Here is a 26,665-nt window from a genome sequence, read left to right as displayed (position 1 = left end):
TCGTCATAGTATGGACTTGGTCTTTTACCAAATAGGGATATCTTCTGTATACACCCCTACTTTGTCACAACACAACTGATTGACTCAAATGCATTAAGAAGGAAAGAAATTCCACAAGTTAACTTTTAACAAGGCACACCTGTTACCGTAATTTCCGGACTATTAAGCGCAACTGAATATAAGCCGCACCCACTGAATTTTTTATTTTTTATTATTTTGAACATAAATAAGCCGCACATGTCTATAAGCCGCAGGTGCGTACCGGTACATTGAAACAAATGAACTTTACACAGGCTTTAACGAAACACGGCTTGTAACAAAAATAAATAGTAGGGTGACCATATTTTAGTTTTCAAAAAAGAGGACATGTCCGGGAAAAAGAGGACGTATGGTCACCCTAGTATCAGCTGTCTCATTTGGAGTGTTTTTAACTTCGACTAATTTACTTTGCACACCACCATTCTTCCAATCAAAATACTGAATAAGCAGAGGGAATATTTTCACAGCACCGTGTTTGCTCCCATCAGTAGAAACACCACAGTAACGTATGTCTTCTAGTGCTTTCTGAGCTATGTCGACAGAATGTGGTGCTATCACAGCGTTAACAATTGCTTCGGTCTTAGTACGAGCGCTTGAAAATGTTCGCGCAGTCTCGGAATCAGGGAATACCTTTTTAACAAGGCAGACATGCAGTCCATTGATCTGTAGCTATTGCAGGGGCGGAAATCCCGGGGGGGACGGGGGGGACACGACCCCCCCATCCTGGGAAAAATATGATTTGTCCCCCCCAATATATCACTGAAACATAACTATGTAATTTAAATAATATTAATAATACGCAATGAAAGCAATTGTGCTGATTATAGACACTTAATAGCGTGTTTTTAAGTTTCAGAAGATTGCGACACCCCCACCCTTTGCCTCACAATGGTTTGATCCACTGCCAGTTCCTTAGCTTGCTCCGTAACAGAGAGGTCGTATCTACTGTCTGAAAGGCACTCAATGAACGTAACTGACGTGAGGTTAGCCAGTCAATCGCGCACACACACTAGCTGAATATGCAGAGGTAGCGCGCAAATATTAACTATTAAGCTAGCTAGTACCTATTCCATTTATGTGGCCTCGTCAAAGATGGAATCTTTGCTATCGTCAATTTATTCCGAAATCAGCATGCAGATGATGTAAGTTAGTGCTTCAAAGTCCCTGTGATAAGGTTAGCGATAAACTGAAATCCAAACTGAACAGGTTCTAATTTTAAGACAATGGTCTTAAATATATTTAATGGTCTCGTTGCAAAAGCTAAATTGTCGCAAGGGAACTTTTATTTATTTTATTTCAACTTTATTTAACTCGGGTAACAAAGATTATAGCAAACACCACTGAAACGGAATTGGCGCTCACTAGCTTTGCACATTCAGCTATTGTTGGAAGCCAGCCAATATGAAACAAACTATTAAAATTACAAAAGGTTGCAGCATATGTTGTGTAAATGGTGAACTCATACAGCTGTCAACTCTTGTCATTTTAATCCGTTTCACATTTGCTAGCTACCTTTTAGATCGAAGTCCATATAGAATGATAGAAGATAAGATGATAGAAGCCCATCTCCTACTGTAAATAACCTACACACTGTGTGTGTGTGTAGCCAGCCAGGTAGAAAAATGGCAGAAAAAAGAAAAAAGACGGACATCAGAGTATTTTTCAGTACACCAAAACGCAAAGTAAGAACCCTAGTAGCCTAATATCTCAAAGACTAGTTGATAAAATGTTCATAAGAAAGAAGTGAAATGCTAATAGAAATGTTTCACATTGATGTCATTAGGCAGAGCAGGCAACAGATGGCACACAGACAGCAGAGTTGGGGACAGATATGCAGGGACAGACTGGCAGAGACAGGGAGTCTCAGGTAAGTTTGTTGAGTCTTTGTTTGGCAACATTATGAAAGGTTCTAATTTTTTTGTTATCTTGTAAAATAGGGACATAATTGGAAAATGCCATAGATACCCCCACTCTCAACTTAAACTGGTGACTGAACTAAGATTTGTTAAAGGCAATGGTATTGCTGTTTTAATTAATTGTGTAGTTTTGGGTACCGGTAGTTAGGAGTACAGAATGAAATTCTGAACATCATGGCCAATACAGTCATTCAAGGCATTGCAGCTGAGATTAGGTCTCTTCCGATTGTACAATTTTCAGTAATTGTTGATGGTACTCAAGATGTCTCTGGTGCTGAACAGGAGAGTGTCTCCGTTATGTTGACCATGACCTTGTCCCTCACAAGAAGTTTATTGGGCTATACAGGGTGTCGGAGACAACAGGCGAGGGCATTGCGAAAGTGGCAACTGATGTGTTGTTGAGGCTCAATTTGCCCATGTCTGGCTTACGTGGGCAGAGCTACGATGGTGACTCTAAACATGGCAGGAAAATACACAGGTGCACAGGCAATTGTGAGGAGGCAGCAGCCATTAGCCCTCTATGTGCATTGTGGAGCACACTGTGTAATCTGATTACACAGGCTGGCTGCACAGCCTCCCCACTGATCCGGGATTCCCTTTCTTGGGTCCATCAGTTAGGTGTCCTCTATGGCCAGTCAGGAAAGTTTAAGAGCATGTTTGAATCAATTGCCACGTCCAAAGATACAAATCTGACCACCCTGAAACCCCTATGTCCAACGAGGTGGACTGTGCGGAATACTGCTATTAGAGCTGTGCTAGGGCAGTATGAGCGGGAACTAAGCAGCCTAGAGGAGATGGCAACAACTGCATCCAAGACAGCTTCAACCGCCAGTGGCTTATTCGAGCACTTCAGCAAAGGCAAGACTGTGTTGGGCCTCACACTTGCCTCTGCTGTTCTTGGAGAGCTTGAATGTCTAAACATTTCACTGCAGAAGAAAACTCAGACTGTCTCTGGTATGCAGGCTGCAGTCGAGTGTGTGCGGTCATCTCTTAGGGGCAAGAGAAATGACGAAAGCTACCTTGCACTGTATGAGAAAGCAACAACATTGATTGACTCTATTGAATCCATTGAGACACACTCAAGACGATTTGCTGGCAAAGCAGTGGATCACTATAGGGCAGAATTTTTTGTGTTGGATGGTGTGGAGGTTCAGTTTGGCGACCGTTCTGACCAGGACAGTCTAAACGTCCTGCAAAAGTTGGAAAGAGCGCTTCTCACGGGGGAGTTGGATGAGTCTCTAGATCAGTACCCAGAGCTAAACATAGATTATCTTTCAGTGCAGATCCCTCTCTTTCACAACAAATACCCCTGTAGCAGCAGTGGAGAGGCAGCAGAGGTCCTCAGGAGGCTTTAGTACATGACAGTACACTTACTAATTATTTATTTCATGTTATTTTATTTAAAATGTCATACTTTGTGTGACATACTTGTCCATAGCTGCTGTTTGAAGAGTTGAGACACAGACTGAAGGATATTTTGGTTGATTTATTTGGGTTATTCATTGAAGTAGTTATTTTGCTTTTAGAACTGTACTTATTTTTAGCTTTTTGTTCTTGTAAAGCTATTGTAGTAGACTCAGGCCAGTGGCACATATTTAATGACTTTATAAATGTATCAGAAAAAGTAAAATTAAAAGGTCAATTCAATACGGAGAACAACTTTGTGATGTTACTCAATGGAGATTATTTTAGACGAGATCACACCATGTTCATTGTATTTACGAAAACTGCACCCATACAGTGTACAGTACCATTGCCACCTACTGGCTTTTCTTGGTATTGCTGGTTGTAAATACAAATACCTGCGGACATACTGGACTGATAAGGAACACTGCTATAACTATTATTAGTAGTAGTATTATGATGATTTAAACATTTGAACAAGTTGGGACAACCCTTCTGTTAACTACTGTACCTATCAATTATCCAGTAGTAGTAAGTATGGTTCCTCAATATACATTTAACATATTACAACGTAGGCTATGTGTTACAGCACTACTTTTGGTGTCCCCCTCAAGAATTGCTCTTGAGAAAATTTAATGTAATTGTCCCCTCCAAAGTTGATGTCAGATTTTCGCCCCTGAGCTATTGTGGTGCTTCGTGTTGTGGAATGCAAAAACTCCCTCCGCAGCAGTAACAGCATCTTCTGTTTTACCTGCTCTCACAAAATAGTCAATGAATTTACCTGACGAACTCTCTCCTTTAGCTGCAATTTAGTGTTTTGCGGAGCTTATGTGGGTTTCTAGGTCGCTAGCACCTTTATTTGACACTGACACGTACGTGCCAGCTTTGCAGGTCAAGCATTCTGCTTCACACGGATCCCGACCAAGACGAAAACACAGGAATTTTCTCTGTAAATCGTCTGTGAATTTACATATCCGTTTGGGCATTTTTGCGCTGTTCTGGAGCCATGTGTCACTGTTGACAAGCAAGCTGTTGCTCTATCTCTTGGCTGTTGCCATGGTGAGGGTAATGATTGAGATGCAGTTTGACCAATGTTTGCGTAGGCCTACATGACCCACCAATGGTGGCGTGTGAGAAGGCGGGACCTAAAGAGAAAGGTCAAAGCAATACAAAACCCCCAAAACGCACACATTGAATGGGACTGTAGAAAGCAAAAGCCGAATCCCGGACATTTTGGGCGATTTAGAAATCCCGGCCGGACGCATTTTTTTTAGGTCCAAAAAGAGGACATGTCCGGGAAAAAGAGGACGTATGGTCACCCTATAAATAGGCAATAACGAAACACGGCTTGTAACAAAAATAAATAGGCTTTAACGAAACACGACTTGTAACAAAAATAAATAGGTTTTAACGAAACACGGCTTGTAACAAAAAATAAAAAATTAGCAGTAAACAGTAGCCTACCAAGAAAGTCATTGGTCACTATCTTCCTCCTCCTGTGCACTGAAGTCATCTCCTTCGGTGTCGGAGTTGAATAGCCTCAGAATTGCTTCATCCGATATTGGATCGTTTTCATTGTCGCTCTCGTCACTTTCATCCGGAGGCAAATCCCCCGCTGAGCCCTCTTCAACACGCAGCAGTCCAGCCTTTCGAAACCCGTTGATGATAGTGGATTTTTTGACAATGCTCCACGCTGTCAGGACCTACTGGCAGACTTGACCATAAGTTGCTCTTCGCATGCGGCCCGTTTTAGTGAAGGATTTAAAAAAAGGGTTTCCCCCAAAAAAATTGAAAGCGGGAAAAAACCATATATTAGCCGCGTCATTGTTTAAGCCGCGAGGTTCATAGCTTGGAAAAAAAGTTGCGGCTTATAGTCCGGAAATTACGGTAATTGAAATGCATTCTAGGTGACTTCCTCAAGAAGCTGGTTGAGAGAATGCCAAGAGTGTGCAATGCTGTCATCAAGGCAAAGGGTGGCTACTTTAAAGAATCTCAAATCTCAAATATATTTTGATTTGTTTAACACTTTTTTGGTTACTTCATGATTCCATATGTGTTATTTCATCATTTTGATGTCTTCACTATTATCCTATAATGTAGAAAATAGTAAAAATTAAAAAAAAACCTTGAATGAGTAAGTGTTCTAAAACGTTTGACTGGTACTGTATATCCACAGTGTTCTGTCATCAGTCTTGCTCTGTGGAGGAACTCGTGGCTTCAGGCAACCCTACAGCTACAGCCACACATGTCAGTACAGACCTGAGTACAGTCTGAACAGCCTGTTGTCATAGCAGACATACCATCAGTAGATCAAGATTTCAGGAAATTTAAACTGCAGCCCCCTCCCCCCCTGCCCCTTAGCCCCGCCCTCTTCTATCAGTTCACAGATCTGAAAGGACAGGATAGGTGTAAACAACAACCAATAGGCTGTGTGGTGTGTGGAACCTCAAATATATATTGTTCAAAGTAAGTGACCAAACTATATCTCTACTTCTGGGACACATTGGGTTAGGCTACTAGTTCAAGAGCAATAAGAGAATTGCTCAAGAAGGGAACAGTGAAGACAGAGTTGTGTAAGTTGGCCTCCCGAGTGGCGCGGTGGTCTAAGGCACTGCATCACAGTGCTAGCTGTGCTACTAGAGATTCTGGGTTTGAGTCCAGGCTCTGTCTCAGTGGTCTAAGGCACTGCATCACAGTGCTAGCTGTGCTACTAGAGATTCTGGGTTTGAGTCCAGGCTCTGTCTCAGTGGTCTAAGACACTGCATCACTGTGCTACTAGAGATTCTGGGTTTGAGTCCAGGCTCTGTCTCAGTGGTCTAAGGCACTGCATCACAGTGCTAGCTGTGCTACTAGAGATTCTGGGTTTGAGTCCAGGCTCTGTCTCAGTGGTCTAAGGCACTGCATCACAGTGCTAGCTATGCTACTAGAGATTCTGGGTTTGAGTCCAGGCTCTGTCTCAGTGGTCTAAGACACTGCATCACAGTGCTAGCTGTGCTACTAGAGATTCTGGGTTTGAGTCCAGGCTCTGTCTCAGTGGTCTAAGACACTGCATGACTGTGCTACTAGAGATTCTGGGTTTGAGTCCAGGCTCTGTCTCAGTGGTCTAAGGCACTGCATCACAGTGCTAGCTGTGCTACTAGAGATTCTGGGTTCGAGTCCAGGCTCTGTCGCAGCTGGCCACGACTGGAAGACCCATGGGGCGGTGCACAATTGGCCCAGCGTCGTTCGGGTTAGGGGAGGGATGTCCTTGTCCCATTGCGCACTAGTGACTACCGTTGCGGGCCGGGTGCAGTGCATGCTGACACAGTTGCCAGGTGTATGGTGTTTCCTCCGACACATTGGTGTCAAGAAGTAGTGTGGCTTGGTTGGGTTGTGTTTCGGAGGACGCACTGCTCTCGACCTTCGCCTCTCCCGAGTCCGTACGGGAGTTGCAGTGATGGGACAAGACTGTAAAAAAAGCCTGGGCTATTAATAATAGACAATTCGTATGCTAGCCTACAGTGGATTTAGGTGGTCTGTGCTATGTACGCCAGAGACAAAACAATATTTTAGTCTGACGCAGGATTTTTCCTGTGAGTGGAGTGGTGTACCCAGGGAGAAAACTAAACAAATCTTCTGTCATTTCATTTGTGGCCTTATGCTGCCATCTATTGGAATTATTTAGCAACTGCTGTAGTACTGAATAAAAGTAATAATTACTCAGAATTGCAAAAGATTCAATTTCATGGAAAATTGTATGACTTATAACCATAAAAAAAACAATTTATAGCATAAAAAACTATTAAACTGACATAAACCAAAAACACCATACATTTAGTTAATTTAAACAATGTTTTTGTCTGACGCACGTTTGGTGCCTGTGAATTGAAGTTGAAAACTGGCAAATGTGTCGGTTTAATTACATTTTAAATAAAAAAGTATAGTGCCTATGTCACGGGTGTCGTTGGGTAGCGATGACCAAAACGCAGCAGGAATGTGGATGCTCATCTTGATATTTATTAAATAAAGTGAACACCAACAAAAAAAACAAAGACCGACAGAAGACAGTTTAACAGGCTATAATAACAACAACAGCAGTGCTAAAGACTACTACCCACACAGCCCCCAGGTGAAAACAAGCAACTAATATATGACTCCCAATCAGGAACAACGACGTACAGCTGTTCCTGATCGGGAGCCACACCGACCACACAGAAATAGACAAACTAGAAAACCATACAAAACACAAACCCTTCTGCCACGTCCTGACCAAATACTAATACAATTACTCCCTCTGCTGGTCAGGACGTGACAGCCTAGGCCTATTTAATGAAACCCTGGCTGTTGACCTAGGCAACAGATCGCAAAGCAGACTCCCCATTCCCCACTGAGCTTATTTTTGGAAATGGCAAGAACACTTTTTTATCCATAAACACATACAGTATCAAGTGCAACTACACTGTCCTCTGCAGCTCACACCAGCAGGATGTGGAGTCTTTTCATTAGAAGGGATGTCTACCGTGGAGGCTCAAAACAATTATTAGGATCACATTTCCTCAATTAAAATGTTAGATCTATGGGGACACCTATACATTTGGCACGGGTGATCATTGAAGCCTTTTATGATCTGGACATGATGTTGAAATATCTTTACGCCAGGCTTCCGTCATAGACTCAACTGAATGAAACCAAATTAAGAATTACAGGGGGCAGTTTAGAAAAAACGTTAAGATTGCTGAAAGGCCAGTCTCTTTGGCAATGACAAGGAGTGGCAAGGAGTGGATTGTTAAAGAGACTCGTACTCAAGCTAATTGAGCCCTGCCAACAGACAGAATAGAAAGAGAGAGAGACAGACAGAATAGAAAGAGAGAGAGAGCCCTACAGACAGATAGAATAGAGAGAGAGAGAGCCCTACAGACAGACAGAATATATATAGAGCGAGAGTCCTACAGACAGACAGAATAGATAGAAAGAGCCCTACACACAGACAGAATAGAGAGAGAGCGAGCCCTACACACACAGAATAGAGAGAGAGAGAGCCCTACAGACAGACAGAATAGAGAGAGCCCTACAGACAGACAGAATAGAGAGTGAGAGAGCCCTACAGACAGAATAGAGAGTGAGAGAGCCCTACAGACAGAATAGAGAGAGAGAGAGCCCTACAGACAGAATAGAGAGAGAGAGAGCCCTACATACAGACAGAATAGAGAGAGAGAGCCCTACAGACAGACAGAATAGAGAGAGAGAGAGAGCCCTACAGACAGACAGAATAGAGAGAGAGAGAGAGAGAGCCCTACAGACAGACAGAATAGAGAGAGAGAGCCCTACAGAGACAGAATAGAGAGAGAGCCCTACAGACAGACAGAATAGAGAGAGAGAGAGCCCTACAGACAGACAGAATATATATATATAGAGAGAGAGAGCCCTACAGACAGACAGAATATATATATAGAGAGAGAGAGAGCCCTACAGACAGACAGAATAGAGAGAGAGAGCCCTACAGACAGAATAGAGAGAGAGAGCCCTACAGACAGACAGAATAGATAGAAAGAGCCCTACACACAGACAGAATAGAGAGAGAGAGCGAGCCCTACACACACAGAATAGAGAGAGAGAGAGCCCTACAGACAGACAGAATAGAGAGAGCCCTACAGACAGACAGAATAGAGAGTGAGAGAGCCCTACAGACAGAATAGAGAGTGAGAGAGCCCTACAGACAGAATAGAGAGAGAGAGAGCCCTACAGACAGAATAGAGAGAGAGCCCTACAGACAGAATAGAGAGTGAGAGAGCCCTACAGACAGAATAGAGAGAGAGAGAGCCCTACAGACAGAATAGAGAGAGAGAGCCCTACAGACAGACAGAATAGAGAGAGAGCCCTACAGACAGACAGAATAGAGAGTGAGAGAGCCCTACAGACAGACAGAATAGAGAGTGAGAGAGCCCTACAGACAGAATAGAGAGTGAGAGAGCCCTACAGACAGAATAGAGAGAGAGAGAGCCCTACAGACAGAATAGAGAGAGAGAGCCCTACAGACAGACAGAATAGAGAGAGAGAGAGAGAGAGAGCCCTACAGACAGACAGAATAGAGAGAGAGAGAGAGAGAGAGCCCTACAGACAGACAGAATAGAGAGAGAGAGCCCTACAGAGACAGAATAGAGAGAGAGCCCTACAGACAGACAGAATAGAGAGAGAGAGAGCCCTACACACAGACAGAATAGAGAGAGAGAGAGCCCTACAGACAGACAGAATATATATATATAGAGAGAGAGAGCCCTACAGACAGACAGAATAGAGAGAGAGAGCCCTACAGACAGACAGAATAGAGAGAGAGAGCCCTACAGACAGAATAGAGAGAGCCCTACAGACAGACAGAATAGAGAGAGAGAGAGCCCTACAGACAGACAGAATAGAGAGAGAGAGCCCTACAGACAGAATAGAGAGAGAGAGAGCCCTACAGACAGACAGAATAGAGAGTGAGAGCCCTACAGACAGAATAGATAGTGGGAGAGCCCTACAGACAGAATAGAGAGAGAGAGAGCCCTACAGACAGAATAGAGAGAGAGAGAGCCCTACAGACAGAATAGAGAGAGAGAGCCCTACAGACAGACAGAATAGAGAGAGAGCCCTACAGACAGACCAAATAGAGAGAGAGAGAGAGCCCTACAGACAGACAGAATAGAGAGAGAGACAGCCCTACAGACAGACAGAATAGAGAGAGAGAGAGAGAGAGAGAGAGAGAGAGACAGCCCTACAGACAGACAGAATAGAGAGAGAGAGAGAGAGAGTGAGAGAGAGAGCCCTACAGACAGAATAGAGAGAGAGAGCCCTACAGAGACAGAATAGAGAGAGAGCCCTACAGACAGACAGAATAGAGAGAGAGAGAGCCCTACACACAGACAGAATAGAGAGAGAGAGAGCCCTACAGACAGACAGAATATATATATATATAGAGAGAGAGCCCTACAGACAGACAGAATATATATATAGAGAGAGAGAGAGCCCTACAGACAGACAGAATAGAGAGAGAGAGCCCTACAGACAGAATAGAGAGAGAGAGCCCTACAGACAGACAGAATAGAGAGAGAGAGAGCCCTACAGACAGACATAATAGAGAGAGAGAGCCCTACAGACAGACAGAATAGAGAGAGAGAGCCCTACAGACAGAATAGAGAGAGAGAGCCCTACAGACAGACAGAATAGATAGTGAGAGAGCCCTACAGACAGAATAGAGAGTGAGAGAGCCCTACAGACAGAATAGAGAGAGAGAGAGCCCTACAGACAGAATAGAGAGAGAGAGAGCCCTACAGACAGAATAGAGAGAGAGAGAGAGCCCTACAGACAGACAGAATAGAGAGAGAGCCCTACAGACAGACCAAATAGAGAGAGAGAGAGAGCCCTACAGACAGACAGAATAGAGAGAGAGAGAGAGAGAGAGAGAGAGAGAGCCCTACAGACAGACAGAATAGAGTGAGAGAGAGAGCCCTACAGACAGAATAGAGAGAGAGAGAGAGAGCCCTACAGACAGACAGAATAGAGAGAGAGAGAGCCATACAGAATAGAGAGAGAGAGAGAGAGAGAGAGAGAGAGAGAGAGCCATACAGAGAGAGAGAGAGAGAGAGAGAGAGCCATACAGAGAGAGAGAGAGAGAGAGAGAGAGAGAGAGAGAGAGAGAGAGAGAGAGAGAGAGAGAGAGAGAGAGAGAGAGCCATACAGACAGACAGAATAGAGAGAGAGAGAGAGAGAGAGAGAGAGAGAGAGAGAGAGAGAGAGAGCCATACAAACAGACAGAATAGAGAGAGAGAGAGAGAGAGAGAGAGAGAGAGAGAGAGAGCCATACAAACAGACAGAAGGAGAAATGATCTAGTGAATGATTAGCTTTTAGCTGATATCTGCATTGTAAAGCTGTACAGCGGGCAGGAAGTTAGCCAGGCAGGCCCTGGGCTAGGGGTGTAAAGTTCACCACACCTTAGCCATTGTAGCGGTGGGTAGCAGCATTCTCTCTCTGTGGTTCCCTCTCTCAGTCACAACAAGACAACATCTATTGATCCTGTTCCTGATCCGTGTTAGGAGGAGGAGGAGTGGGTTCTGAGACGTCCAACTGAAAGGTAAGACTTTTGTTTCATCTGATGGGTTTTGATTGGATACAGGGCATTGTAGTGTATCTCAAATAGCTGAATTCTAAGTGGTTGCTCATGGTCAGTAAGCACTATGCTATCTTATAAAGAACACACCCACCTTATCCTGGACACACCCACCTTATCCTGGACACACCCACCTTATCCTGGACACACCCACCTTATCCTGGCAAGTACTACTAACTGCATGTACACTACAAATAGCCTATTGGATGTATAGTAACTCAGTAACTCACTGGATGTATAGTAACTCAGTAACTCACTGGATGTATAGTAACTTAGTAACTCACTGGATGTATAGTAACTTAGTAACTCACTGGATGTATAGGAACTCAGTAACTCACTGGATGTATAGTAACTCAGTAACTCACTGGATGTATAGTAACTCAGTAACTCACTGGATGTATAGTAACTCAGTAACTCACTGGATGTATAGTAACTTAGTAACTCACTGGATGTATAGGAACTCAGTAACTCACTGGATGTATAGTAACTCAGTAACTCACTGGATGTATAGTAACTCAGTAACTCACTGGATGTATAGTAACTTAGTAACTCACTGGATGTATAGGAACTCAGTAACTCACTGGATGTATAGTAACTCAGTAACTCACTGGATGTATAGTAACTCAGTAACTCACTGGATGTATAGCAACTCACTGGATGTATAGTAACTCAGTAACTCAGTGGATGTATAGTAACTCAGTAACTCACTATAGTATAGTAACTCAAAATAGCACCAGAATGACATATACTGTATACATTGTGGTGTATTTAGTCACCAAGTCATTTTATTTCTATCTTATCTACTGCTTAAGTTGTGTTGTGATGCACTTTCTATATAACCCTGCTGTTATATTAGTATTCAATTCCCCCAACCCATTCTCTCTCTCTCTCCCTCACTCTCTTTTTCCTCCCCCTTCTCATTCACCTCCACTCTCTCTCTCTCTCCCTCACTCTCTTTTTCCTCCCCCTTCTCATTCACCTCCACCCTCTCTCTCTCTCTCCCTCACTCTCTTTTTCCTCCCCCTTCTCATTCACCTCCACTCTCTCTCTCTCTCCCTCACTCTCTTTTTCCTCCCCCTTCTCATTCACCTCCACCCTCTCTCTCTCTCTCTCTCCCTCTCTCTTTTTCCTCCCCCTTCTCATTCACCTCCACCCTCTCTCTCTCTCTCCCTCGCTCTCTTTTTCCTCCCCCTTCTCATTCACCTCCACCCTCTCTCTCTCTCTCCCTCACTCTCTTTTTCCTCCCCCTTCTCATTCACCTCTACCTCTCTCTCTCTCTCCCTCGCTCTCTTTTTCCTCCCCCTTCTCATTCACCTCCACCTCTCTCTCTCTCTCTCTCTCTCTCTCCCTCCCTCTCTTTTTCCTCCACCTTCTCATTCACCTCCACCCTCTCTCTCTCTCCCTCCCTCTCTTTCACCTGAGGTTTTGTAAGTGTTATTCTTTGTAATTCACAGATCACAAACAGCCATACATTACCATTATTCTCTGGGTGCTGTTGGCAACACCAATACAATGATAACAAAAGGTGAGCTCTCTCATGCGAGAGAAAAAGAGAAAATTGAGATTCCAGATTCCATTTCCTCCTCCAAATTGTTAGTTTCTAGTGTCCCTCACTCTCAACCCCTCTCTGAGTTACCCTAACCCAATTATGGCTGTGTGAACAGAATAGAACAGAACAGCACCTGAATGTTTGCATAATGATATACTGGGCCTGTTCTGTAACTCTGCAGCTGGAATACACAAACACAGGACAGTGTCCCAAATGGCACCCTGTTCCCTATGTAGTGCACTACTTTGGACCAGAGGCCTATGGGGGAATAGGGAGCCATTTCAGATGCAGTCATACTGTAGGTTTAAAAAAGAGGAAGTTGTGTGCAACTGGTATTAATTAGGACATTTGATAACCTTTATTATCTCATTGGAGGACATTCATGTGGTCACATGCTTTAAAAATCACTCCCATCATTCAGAAAACACTGTCAATCATTAAAGAAATATCTTTTGGTATTTGTTTCATTAGTCCATTGTTGATATAGTCCCCAAAAAGTCAGATCAGCAGTCAAATTTTCATGATATAGAACTTTCAAAATACAGAAATACAGCCGGTATGATGCATTTTGGTCCCTTTATTTTGATCTTTTAGATTTTTTTCAGTAGAATGGAAAATGTTTCCCATTACATTTGAGCTACTTAACCGACCTATCAAAATGCCTGGAAGGAATGTTCTGTGCTACATTCATCTCTTTTGATTCTATAGATTTGCCGTCGGATCACATCTATGCGTACGCTCTGTCCAAGACTCTGATTAAAGTGTCCTCTCCTGCCACGGTGGGCCTCTACTCATCATGTCAGAACCGCATCAACATGATCCTCAGATATATAGAGGGTAGGTAGACACAACATGATCCTGTCTCATAGAGGGTAGGTAGACACAACATGATCCTCAGATATATAGAGGGTAGGTAGACACAACATGATCCTGTCTTATAGAGGGTAGGTAGACACAACATGATCCTGTCTCATAGAGGGTAGGTAGACACAACATGATCCTGTCTTATAGAGGGTAGGTAGACACAACATGATCCTGTCTCATAGAGGGTAGGTAGACAAAACATGATCCTGTCTTATAAAGGGTAGGTAGACACAACATGATCCTCAGATATATAGAGGGTAGGTTGACACAACATGATCCTGTCTTATAGAGGGTAGGTAGACACAACATGATCCTGTCTCATAGAGGGTAGGTAGACAAAACATGATCCTGTCTTATAAAGGGTAGGTAGACACAACATGATCCTCAGATATATAGAGGGTAGGTTGACACAACATGATCCTGTCTTATAGAGGGTAGGTAGACACAACATGATCCTCAGATATATAGAGGGTAGGTAGACACAACATGATCCTGTCTTATAGAGGGTAGGTAGACACAACATGATCCTCAGATATATAGAGGGTAGGTAGACACAACATGATCCTGTCTTATAGAGGGGAGGTAGACACAACATGATCCTCAGATATATAGAGGGTAGGTAGACACAACATGATCCTGTCTCATAGAGGGTAGGTAGATAAAACATGATCCTGTCTCATAGAGGGTAGTTACACATCGCATGATCCTGTCTCATAGATGGTAGTTACACACAACATGATCCTGCCTCATAGAGCATAGGTAAACACAACATGATCCTCAGATATATAGAGGGTAGGTAAACACAACATGATCCTGTCTCATAGAGGGTAGGTAGACACAACATGATCCTCAGATATATAGAGGGTAGTTACACACAACATGATCCTGTAATATAGAGGGTAGGTGGACACAACATGATCCTGTCTCATAGAGGGTAGGTACACAAAACATGATCCTGTCTTATAGTGGGTAGGTACACACAACATGATCCTGTCTTATAGAGGGTAGGTACAATATGATCCTGTCATATAGAGGGTAGATACAACATGATCCTGTCATATAGAGTGTTGCCAATATTCATCCACTCAGGATGCTCAGCGTTAGAAAGTAGCCCTAATGCCCAGAGCTAGAAGGAACATATCCTTATCTCACTGTTCTCTTTCTCTCTCTTTCTCTCTTGCTCGCTCGCTCGCTCCTTGACTAGTCCACATGGAGCAGGAGGCAGAGAGGAGGGAGCAGAGTTACCAGGGCAGGTCCAAGCCTCGTTCCGTCAAAACCTCTATCACTGGTCTCCTAGCTCTGATCTGCAGGCTGCTGTTCTACAGACCCGTCTGGACCGAGGAGAACCAGCGACGGAAGAATGTCCGGTTCATCTATGTTCGGTTCTCCGCATGGCACTTCGCCGGGAGTGACCTCCTCTGGGCAGGGCTGGTGATGAGACTGTGCCTGGCACTGCAGGAGAGCTTCGGGAAACTTCAGGTGGGTTACCCTAGAGGTTAGAGGTTAACTTCAGGTAGGTAGCCTAGAGGTTAGAGGTCAGAGCCCAGCTAGCACATTTGGTTCCTTGGAGGTTGTGAGAACGTATGTTTTTGGTTTCCCATTGGTTCTGGGAATGAAGCCATAAGTTTCCCGACCTGTAAAACTTAACCTTTTTTTTTTTGTTACGTTCTGAGAATGGAAGTGAATGTTTTGCCTGTTCTGGGAATGTACCTTTTTAGGTTGCGGGGAGGTTCTGAGAACGCTTTACTATGGTTCCCTAAACGTTTACCTGGAAGGTTTTATTAAAGTTCTGAAAACAAAAATTATAGTTTATTTGAAGATGATGAGTTAATGTTCTGAGAACATTTCAATAAGACTTTTGATTACACTGTTAGCTTAGTTGGGGTTAACTGTTTTGCTTAGGTATCAAACACATTTATGTTTTATTGTGGCACGGCGTCAGTGAGATTCAAAGCTATGAAATTAGTCCACTGCGGTACAAGGATGGAGCTAGCATGCCATGTTGTTTTTTTATTCATACAAAGCTGTTCATTTTAGTCTGTTCTAACAGACCCCGTTTCAAAGTAAACAAGCACTCATTAAGATCAGGCGTGACTAATTTACTGGGCTCAGCCAACACAGCTGAGCACACTTAACAAGATAGAGAATAAATAGAGTCTAGTTGATGCTGAGAACAAAATGTATATGTTTCTAAATTACATTCTTAGAACGTATTTTGAACATTACTAATGTTTTTCTATGTCTTTTATGAAATTTCTTCTTAATGTTATTATAACATGACTTTAAATAGAACCATGAGGAAACCTGCAGAAAACGTTATGCTGAAGTACTGAAATTCCCACAGAAGGTTGTTTCTTAACGTTCTCGAAACAATTTGAGAACATTACTTTAAATAGAACAATGAGGAAACCTGAAGGAAATGTTATGCTGAAGTACTGAAATTCCCACCTAAGAAACATATGGTTCTCAGAACATTATGTGCTAGCTGGGTATCCTGCACCATTCCCAGATCGTTGTGGGAAGGATGTATGCAAAATAACTATAGGACGACCACACTCTCACCAAGCTCTAAGAAACATATGGTTCTCAGAACGTTAGGTGCTAGCTGGAAGGTTAGAGATAAGGATCAGAGGTTAACTTCAGGTAGGTAACCTAGAGGTTAGAGGTTGACTTCAGGTAGGTAGCCTAGAGGTTAGAGGTTAGAGGTTAACTTCAGGTAGGTAACCTAGAGGTTGACTTCAGGTAGGTAGCCTAGAGGTTAGAGGCTAACTTCAGGTAGGTGACCTCGAGGTTAGAGGTTGACTTCAGGTAGGTAACCTAGAGGTTGACTTCAGGTAGGTAACCTAGAGGTTGACTTCAGGTAGGTAGCCTAGAGTTTAGAGGTTGACTTCAGGTAGGTAACCTAGAGGTTGACTTCAGGTAGGTAACCTAGAGGTTAGAGGTTGACTTCAGGTAGGTAGCCTAGAGGTTAGAGGCTAACTTCAGGTAGGTGACCTAGAGGTTAGAGGTTAACTTCAGGTAGGTAACCTAGAGGTTGACTTCAGGTAAGTGACCTAGAGGTTAGGGGTTAACTTCAGGTAGGTAGCCTAGATGTTAGAGGTTGACTTCAGGTAGGTAACCTAGAGGTTGACTTCAGGTAGGTAACCTAGAGGTTGACTTCAGGTAGGTAACCTAGAGGTTGACTTCAGGTAGGTAACTTAGAGGTTGACTTCTGGTAGGTAACCTAGAGGTTAGAGGTTGACTTCAGGTAGGTAGCCTAGATGTTAGAGGTTTACTTCAGGTAGGTAACCTAGAAGTTGACTTCAGGTAGGTAACTTAGAGGTTGACTTCAGGTAGGTAACCCAGAGGTTAGAGGTTGACTTCAGGTTGGTAGCCTAGAGGTTGACTTCAGGTAGGTAACCTAGAGGTTCACTTCAAGTAAGTGACCTAGAGGTTAGGGGTTAACTTCAGGTAGGTAGCCTAGATGTTAGAGGTTGACTTCAGGTAGGTAACCTAGAGGTTGACTTCAGGTAGGTAACCCAGAGGTTAGAGGTTGACTTCAGGTAGGTAACATAGAGGTTAGAGGTTAACTTCAGGTAGGTAGCCTAGAGGTTAGAGGTTTACTTCAGGTAGGTAACCTAGAGGTTGACTTCAGGTAGGTAACTTAGAGGTTTACTTCAGGTAGGCAACCCAGAGGTTAGAGATTGACTTCAGGTAGGTAACCTAGAGGCTAGAGGTTGACTTCAGGTAGGTAACCTAGAGGTTAGAGGTTAACTTCAGGTAGGTAACCTAGAGGTTGACTTCAGGTAGGTAACCTAGAGGTTAGAGGTTAGAGGTTGACTTCAGGTAGGTGACCTAGAGGTTAGAGGTTAACTTCAGGTAGGTGACTTAGAGGTTAGTGGTTAACTTCAGGTAGGTAACCTAGAGGTTGACTTCTGGTAGGTAACCTAGAGGTTAGCGGTCTCCCTCATAAAATAGAACCCAGTTCTGACTGGAAACATCAAGATAATGGACAATAAAGTCTTCTTCTTGTTCTTCAGCTGGGCCTGTACCGCGTGGCGCAGCACAACGAGGAGGATGAGGTGAGGAAGAAGGTGATTGAAAACACATCGTCAGAGTGGAGATCTAAGAAGTTCTGCTGTTTCCCTACCTGGTCCCTGGTCCTGGCCTTGCTGCTGGCTGCTCTCATAGTCCTCGTCTTCCTGGTGAGGATCAGAAGGTTGTTAGAGGCTGCTTCCTAAATGGCTCCCTTTTGCCTTCAAAGTGCACTACCTTGGAGTAAAAGTAGTGCACTATGTAGGGAACAGGGTTCCAATCTGGGATAGATCCATAGTAACAAGGTCCATTCATGTTCTAGTATCCCATAATATGTTTAGCATAAATGAGGAAGAATTGTAAACAAAGGGACCAGTGAAGCAAGGTGATACAATATGACTACGAGTGAGGGAATCTTTGGCAGCATGAAAATTTCACCCATCAGCATTAAGATGGAAAATATATTTATTGTGAATTTCAGCGAACTAGTCAGTGAACACTGAATAGGACGTTGTCCTGACCTTGTGTTCCTGCACCTATAGATGAAGTATGGCTTCCCGGAGGTTCCAGAAGCACCAGAGCTGGACGGACTGGGATCAGGAAATGGAACAGGAGAAGAAGGTCAGAGTGAAGCCCAAAGAGGGGCCGGGGTGTTGGAGGGCCTGACGTTCGCTGTCTTCGGGGTTCCTGCAGCAGCAGCTATACGATTTATCTTCCAGATGGGAAAGAACCTGATCTTCAACCAGGACCTGAACGTCCGTAATGCGCTGGACAACGAGAGGGTCAGCGGCCAACTGGGGTTCATGAACGAGGTGAGAAAGGATATAATGGCACCCTATTCCCTACAGAGTGCACTACTTTAGACCAGGGCCCTATGGCACCCTATTCCCTATATAGTGAACTACTTTAGATCAATTCACCAACTTTTGACCAATGAATCAGTTCCTTAACCTGCTTTTTCCAACTTTTCTCTCTCTCCCTTCCTCCCCCCTTTCTCTCCCAGGTGAGGAAGGAGATGTGGCTGTTATCCAGGTTCATCCAGTTCATGGAGGTGTTTGAGCAGAGGAGGATCCGCGTGGTTCTGGAGATCACTAACCTGGACCGATGTGCTCCTAAGAAGATCGTTGGTGTCCTGGATGCTATCAGTATACTGCTCTCTGATGAGGAGTCCCCCTTTATCTCTCTGCTGGCAGTCAACCCTGAGGTCCTTGTTCAACAGGTACATATTGTTCCATCAGTCAACCCTGAGGTCCTGGTTCAACAGGTACATATTGTTACATCAGTCAAACCTGAGGTCCTGGTTCAACAGGTACATATTGTTCCATCAGTCAACCCTGAGGTCTTGGTTCAACAGGTACATATTGTTACATCAGTCAACCCTGAGGTCCTGGTTCAACAGGTACATATTGTATTACCAGTCAACCCTGAGGTCCTGGTTCAACAGGTACATATTATATAATCAGTCAACCCTGAGGTCCTGGTTCAACAGGTACATATTGTATTACCAGTCAACCCTGAGGTCCTGGTTCAACAGGTACATATTGTTCCATCAGTCAACCCTGAGGTCCTGGTTCAACAGGTACATATTGTATTACCAGTCAACCCTGAGGTCCTGGTTCAACAGGTACATATTTTATTATCAGTCAACCCTGAGGTCCTAGTTCAACAGGTACATATTGTATTACCAGTCAACCCTGAGGTCCTTGTTCAACAGGTACATATTGTTCTATCAGTCAACCCTGAGGTCCTAGTTCAACAGGTACATATTGTTCCATCAGTCAACCCTGAGGTCCTGGTTCAACAGGTACATATTGTTACATCAGTCAACCCTGAGGTCCTGGTTCAACAGGTACATATTTTAATATCAGTCAACCCTGAGGTCCTGGTTCAACAGGTACATATTTTAATATCAGTAAACCCTGAGGTCCTGGTTCAACAGGTACATATTTTAATATCAGTCAACCCTGAGGTCCTGGTTCAACAGGTACATATTTTAATATCAGTCAACCCTGAGGTCCTGGTTCAACAGGTACATATTGTATTATCAGTCAACCCCGAGGTCCTAGTTCAACAGGTACATATTTTAATATCAGTCAACCCTGAGGTCCTGGTTCAACAGGTACATATTTTAATATCAGTCAACCCTGAGGTCCTGGTTCAACAGGTACATATTTTAATATCAGTCAACCCTGAGGTCCTGGTTCAACAGGTACATATTGTAATACCAGTCAACCCTGAGGTCCTGGTTCAACAGGTACATATTGTATTATCAGTCAACCCTGAGGTCCTGGTTCAACAGGTACATATTGTTCCACCAGTCAACCCTGAGGTCCTGGTTCAACAGGTACATATTGTTACATCAGTCAACCCTGAGGTCCTAGTTCAACAGGTACATATTGTATTAGCAGTCAACCCTGAGGTCCTGGTTCAACAGGTATATATTGTATTACCAGTCAACCCTGAGGTCCTGGTTCAACAGGTACATATTGTTCCATCAGTCAACCCTGAGGTCCTGGTTCAACAGGTACATATTGTATTACCAGTCAACCCTGAGGTCCTGGTTCAACAGGTACATATTTTATTATCAGTCAACCCTGAGGTCCTAGTTCAACAGGTACATATTGTATTACCAGTCAACCCTGAGGTCCTTGTTCAACAGGTACATATTGTTCTATCAGTCAACCCTGAGGTCCTAGTTCAACAGGTACATATTGTTCCATCAGTCAACCCTGAGGTCCTGGTTCAACAGGTACATATTGTTACATCAGTCAACCCTGAGGTCCTGGTTCAACAGGTACATATTTTAATATCAGTCAACCCTGAGGTCCTGGTTCAACAGGTACATATTTTAATATCAGTCAACCCTGAGGTCCTGGTTCAACAGGTACATATTTTAATATCAGTCAACCCTGAGGTCCTGGTTCAACAGGTACATATTTTAATATCAGTCAACCCTGAGGTCCTGGTTCAACAGGTACATATTGTATTATCAGTCAACCCCGAGGTCCTAGTTCAACAGGTACATATTTTAATATCAGTCAACCCTGAGGTCCTGGTTCAACAGGTACATATTTTAATATCAGTCAACCCTGAGGTCCTGGTTCAACAGGTACATATTTTAATATCAGTCAACCCTGAGGTCCTGGTTCAACAGGTACATATTGTAATACCAGTCAACCCTGAGGTCCTGGTTCAACAGGTACATATTGTATTATCAGTCAACCCTGAGGTCCTGGTTCAACAGGTACATATTGTTCCACCAGTCAACCCTGAGGTCCTGGTTCAACAGGTACATATTGTTACATCAGTCGTCAACCCTGAGGTCCTAGTTCAACAGGTACATATTGTATTAGCAGTCAACCCTGAGGTCCTGGTTCAACAGGTATATATTGTTACATCAGTCAACCCTGAGGTCCTAGTTCAACAGGTACATATTGTATTATCAGTCAACCCCGAGGTCCTAGTTCAACAGGTACATATTTTAATAACAGTCAACCCTGAAGTCCTGGTTCAACAGGTACATATTTTAATATCAGTCAACCCTGAGGTCCTGGTTCAACAGGTACATATTTTAATATCAGTCAACCCTGAGGTCCTGGTTCAACAGGTACATATTGTATTATCAGTCAACCCCGAGGTCCTAGTTCAACAGGTACATATTGTAATACCAGTCAACCCTGAGGTCCTGGTTCAACAGGTACATATTGTATTATCAGTCAACCCTGAGGTCCTGGTTCAACAGGTACATATTGTTCCACCAGTCAACCCTGAGGTCCTGGTTCAACAGGTACATATTGTTACATCAGTCAACCCTGAGGTCCTAGTTCAACAGGTACATATTGTATTAGCAGTCAACCCTGAGGTCCTGGTTCAACAGGTACATATTGTTCCACCAGTCAACCCTGAGGTCCTGGTTCAACAGGTACATATTGTTACATCAGTCAACCCTGAGGTCCTAGTTCAACAGGTACATATTGTATTACCAGTCAACCCTGAGGTCCTGGTTCAACAGGTACATATTGTATAACCAGTCAACCCTGACGTCCTGGTTCAACAGGTACATATTGTTACATCAGTCAACCCTGAGGTCCTGGTTCAACAGGTACATATTGTATTATCAGTCAACCCTGAGGTCCTAGTTCAACAGGTACATATTGTATTACCAGTCAACCCTGAGGTCCTGGTTCAACAGGTACATATTGTTACATCAGTCAACCCTGAGGTCCTGGTTCAACAGGTAGATATTGTTACATCAGTCAACCCTGAGGTCCTAGTTCAACAGGTACATATTGTATTACCTCCCTAATCTTACTACATTTGCACACACTGTATATAGACTTTTCTATTGTGTTATTGACTGTACGCTTGTTTATTCCATGTGTAACTCTGTGTTATTGTTTGTGTCGCACTGCTTTGCTTTATCTTGGCCAGGTCTCAGTTGTAAATGAGAACTTGTTCTGAACTGTTCTACCTGGTTAAATAAAGGTGAAATAAAACATTTAAATAATAAAAGAGCTGAAACGTTGACTATTTAAATGATTTACAGTGGAAGAATGTGAATAGGGCAATAATGGCTTTCATTATTAACTAACACAGTTTGTTTCTCTCCAACAGGTGAACTATGCAGACGGGTGCTTCAGTCAAGAAGACAGAGCCTATGCCTTCTTGAACCGCATCGTGACCCTGGCCTTCACCATACCGCCACTCTGCCACACCTCCAAGCACAAGGTGTTCTATATGAAATGGATACATTGCATCAAATAACTCTGCCACACCTCCAAGCACAAGGTGTTCTATATGAAATGGATACATTGTATCAAATAAGTCAGCCTTTGCTGCCATTCATAATCTGTAATGCTTCCAAACTGTGTAAAAAAAACAATTCTCTCTCTCTCTCTCTCTCTCTCTTCCGCTCTCTGTTTCTCTCCGTCTCTCTCCCAAGGTGTTCTACAATATCGTTAGCGGCCAATCAGAGATCACGGAAGAAGTCAAGGGTCATGGGTCAAAGGGGATCGAGCTGAGAGAGCTGGACCTGGGCAGCCCGAAGTCATCCCTCTCCTGGATCGAGAGCACCTCCCAAACAAAGGAGACGTCAAGTTTTCTGAAGGAGGCCAGTATTCCTTTGATAGACAACAACCACATCAAGGCGGCGCACGTGGTGTTTGCGCTGAGTGAGGACGAGGTGGACAAGGCAATAGAATCTGCGTTGGAGAGCATCCTGTCCAGTAACAGAGGGAACCTCCACCACTACATCTCTGATGACACCATGTCCATGAGACGGGTCATCAACTCCATCAGGGTGACCGTGGTGCTCATGGAGGCTCTGAAGACTGAGCTGCCCCTGCCAGAGAACATCGCTGCCTGGGTACTGTAACACCCCCCTTTATGTTGTGGAGGGAGGGAGAATGAGGGAGCGAGGGAGAATGAGGGAGCGAGGGAGAATGAGGGAGCGAGGGAGAATGAGGGAGCGAGGGAGAATGAGGGAGCGAGGGGAGAGAGAGGGAGGGAGTCATACAAACGATACGATTAGAAAAACGTAAGTCGGTTGGGGCATCTGATATGTTTGTTGAACTTTACTGAAGGCATTGTGGGGATAGCTACATACATTGTTGTTCACTAGTTCTCTTGCTCAACTACTGCCTGAGTAAAACATGGAATGGAATTCTGAGTGTCAGTCTGTAATGTAATGAAAACATGGACTGGACTAACAGTAATGTTCACTACATTAGACTAAAACATGGAATGGCATTCTAAGCGACAGTTTGTAGTAGAATGAAAACATGGACTGGACTAACAGTAATGTTCACTACATTAGACTAAAACATGGAATGGCATTCTAAGCGACAGTTTGTAGTAGAATGAAAACATGGACTGGACTAACAGTAATGTTCACTACATTAGAGTAAAACATGGAATGGCATTCTAAGCGACAGTTTGTAGTAGAATGAAAACATGGACTGGACTAACAGTAATGTTCACTACATTAGACTAAAACATGGAATGGCATTCTAAGCGAGTTTGTAGTAGAATGAAAACATGGACTGGACAAACAGTAATGTTCACTACATTAGAGTAAAACATGGAATGGCATTCTAAGCGACAGTTTGTAGTAGAATGAAGACATGGACTGGACTAACAGTAATGTTCACTACATTAGAGTAAAACATGGAATGTCATTCTAAGCGACAGTTTGTAGTAGAATGAAAACATGGACTGGATTAACAGTAATGATCACTTCATTACAGGTCGTTCTTGCCAACCATTGGCCCTGTCGTCTCAGCTGGATACTACAGTGTCTGGAGGACGAGCAGCAGAGAGCAGAGATCGATGACGCTGTCGGGACGGCGACACTCGTCGACGAGTCGAAGACTTTGTGGGAGGTCTGCTAAATGGCATATATTATTATAATTAAATTCTATATTATTATTTTATATACTATTAATACATTATTATATATATTATAATAGGTGTTCAGCGATTCGAGGATGGAGCTTCACATGATGAGGGAGGAGATCGAAGACCTGCTGGAACAGGACGGAGATCCAGAGATGTTTGAGATGTTCCTCAAGGTGTGTGTCCCTTTTACGCTCCTTCGAGACAGATTTGAACCAGCGACCTGTGTGTGTGTTTGTTTGTGTGCGCGCGCATCTCTCCAACACTCAATCTTCATCTTCCAATCCTCCAGGTGCATTTCCAGTTCAGGGTGAGAGACGCGGAGAGGTTGAAGCTGACCACGGTTAACCTGGATCATTCTATCAGGAGGCAGCTGGCCCGGATCAGAGGGACCACCAGACTGAAGAATTCTGGGTGGGGGAGGAACCTGGCTCCTCTCAACATCAGGACTGTTATCAACATGACCTCTGAGGATGTCTGCAAAGCGGTAGGGGGTTGGCTGTGTCCCACATGGCACCCTATTCCCTATATAGTGCACTCCATTAGACCAGGGTCCATAGCCACCTTTAGACCTCAGATAAATCCAATAAAGATGTTTTATTTTTTTTATTTAACCAGGCAAGTCAGTTAAAAACAAATTCTTATTTACAATGAATCTCTAGGAACAGTGGGTTAACTGCCTTGTTCAGAGGTAGAACAACAGATTTTTACCTTGTCCGCTCGGGGATATGATCGAGCAACATTTCGGTTACTGGCCCAACGCTCTAGCCACTAGGTTACCTTCCTCCCCAAACATGTAAACTGAAATCTTCTTTCTATGTTCTGCATCTTTCCAAATTCCCCAAAAGCTGGCAAGGATGAATCTCCCTAAGAAGTACGCAGACATCGTCCGTAGCAATGACCTCACCGGCCAGGCGCTGGTCTTCGGTGATCCTGACGACCTCAAACAGCTGCTCCAGATGACCTTCGGGGAGTGGACAACCTTCAGACTCCACTTCCTGGGTATCGGTGGGAGGCCCCAAGGTGGAGCCAAGGCCACGTCCCTAAACCTAAACCCCAAACAACTGACCAATCAGCAGTCCAAACAACCCCAGTTCAGTTCCCATAGCCACGGGTCAACATTAAATCTGTCTTTTTCTTGATGCCGTGGCGAGATAGAGATGCATGAAAACGGATGAAATCTGATACATATACAGACAGATGATCTGTGAGAATGGCCTGTGTATTGATGTGTAGTACCCATGAGAACCTACTTACCTATTGTGTAATAACAGTGAACTGCATTCCTCTACCAGCTCCTGTTGGATCTATAGAGCTTTCAGTTGCTCAAACCAGACACTAGGTGGCGCTGCCACTGGATACATGTCAAAGGGACTTACTGTCAACCAACAAAATAAAATAACACACACAAAAATGTAAAAATGTAACAAAAAGGGTCTCTAGTTGAATACTACTCATATTACAGAGTGGTAAAACTTCGTATGACACCAAGTTTAACTTTGTAGCACCTACAGAGGAAATATAGTCTCAGAGGAGGCCTGGGTAAGGCTGAAATGTCATAAATATACAGACTTCTTTCAATTATTTATCAATTCTGCTTTTAGATACAAATGTCAATAATATGTCAACAATCCACCAGTGGAGGCTGCTGAGGGGAGGACAGCTCATAATCATGGCTGGAACGGAGAAAATGGAACGGCATCAAACATCTGGAAACCATGGAAACCATGTGTTTGGTGTATTTGATACCATTCCACTCATTCCGCTCCAGTCATTACTATGAGCCTGTCCTCCCCAATTAAGGTGCCGTCAACCTCCTGTGAAATCCATCCCCTATTCAATTTCATGAAAATCCCCAAAGTCATGGACTCATTTTTGTCCTGGTTTCATTGGTAAGAAGAAGGCCCCTCTCCCCACAGGTGTGATTACTACCGCTAAGGGTTTAGAGCTTGAGGTAGTCACCTCATACAAGTACTTGGGAGTATGGCTAGAGGTACACTGTCCTTCTCTCAGCACATATCAAAGCTGCAGGCCAAGGTTAAATCTAGACCTGGTTTCCTCTATCGTAATCGCTCCTCTTTCACCCCAGCTGCCAAACTAACCCTGATTCAGATGACCATCCTGCCCATGCTAGATTATGGAGATGTAATTTATAGATCGGCCATCAGATTTGCCACCAATGTTCCTCATAGGACACATCACTGTACTCTATAGTCTTCTGTAAACTGGTCATCTCTGTATACCTGTCGCAAGACCCACTGGTTGATGCTTATTTATAAAAACCTCTTAGGCCTCACTCCCCCCTATCTGACATATCTACAGCAGCCCTCATCCTCCGCATACAACACCAGCTCTGCCAGTCA

The 26,665-nt window shown here is 43.7% G+C and overlaps 1 protein-coding gene across 2 annotated transcripts; it reads left to right on the top strand.

The window, feature by feature from the left end:
- Positions 1-11,161: 11,161 nt before the first annotated feature.
- Positions 11,162-26,415, top strand: LOC106593609 (NTPase KAP family P-loop domain-containing protein 1). Of its 2 annotated transcripts, XM_045698515.1 has the most exons (13): positions 11,162-11,446; positions 12,937-13,007; positions 13,740-13,868; positions 15,100-15,374; positions 17,915-18,079; positions 18,452-18,721; positions 18,913-19,128; positions 22,524-22,637; positions 22,852-23,274; positions 24,155-24,289; positions 24,377-24,478; positions 24,595-24,789; positions 25,151-26,413. In XM_045698515.1, exons 2-13 carry the CDS (start codon positions 12,995-12,997, stop codon positions 25,442-25,444), a joined length of 2,331 nt encoding a protein of 776 aa, XP_045554471.1. In that variant the 5' UTR covers positions 11,162-11,446; positions 12,937-12,994; the 3' UTR covers positions 25,445-26,413. The 2 variants fall into 2 exon arrangements, with proteins under 2 accessions (XP_045554471.1, XP_045554472.1); XM_045698516.1 differs by lacking the exons at positions 11,162-11,446; positions 12,937-13,007; positions 13,740-13,868 and adding an exon at positions 14,740-14,759 and having other exon boundaries at positions 25,151-26,415.
- Positions 26,416-26,665: the final 250 nt, after the last annotated feature.

Source organism: Salmo salar, chromosome ssa17 (genome assembly GCF_905237065.1).
Source record: "Salmo salar chromosome ssa17, Ssal_v3.1, whole genome shotgun sequence".
In the NCBI taxonomy this organism is placed as follows: domain Eukaryota; kingdom Metazoa; phylum Chordata; class Actinopteri; order Salmoniformes; family Salmonidae; genus Salmo; species Salmo salar.
This window is presented reverse-complemented; position numbering and strand designations above follow the sequence as displayed.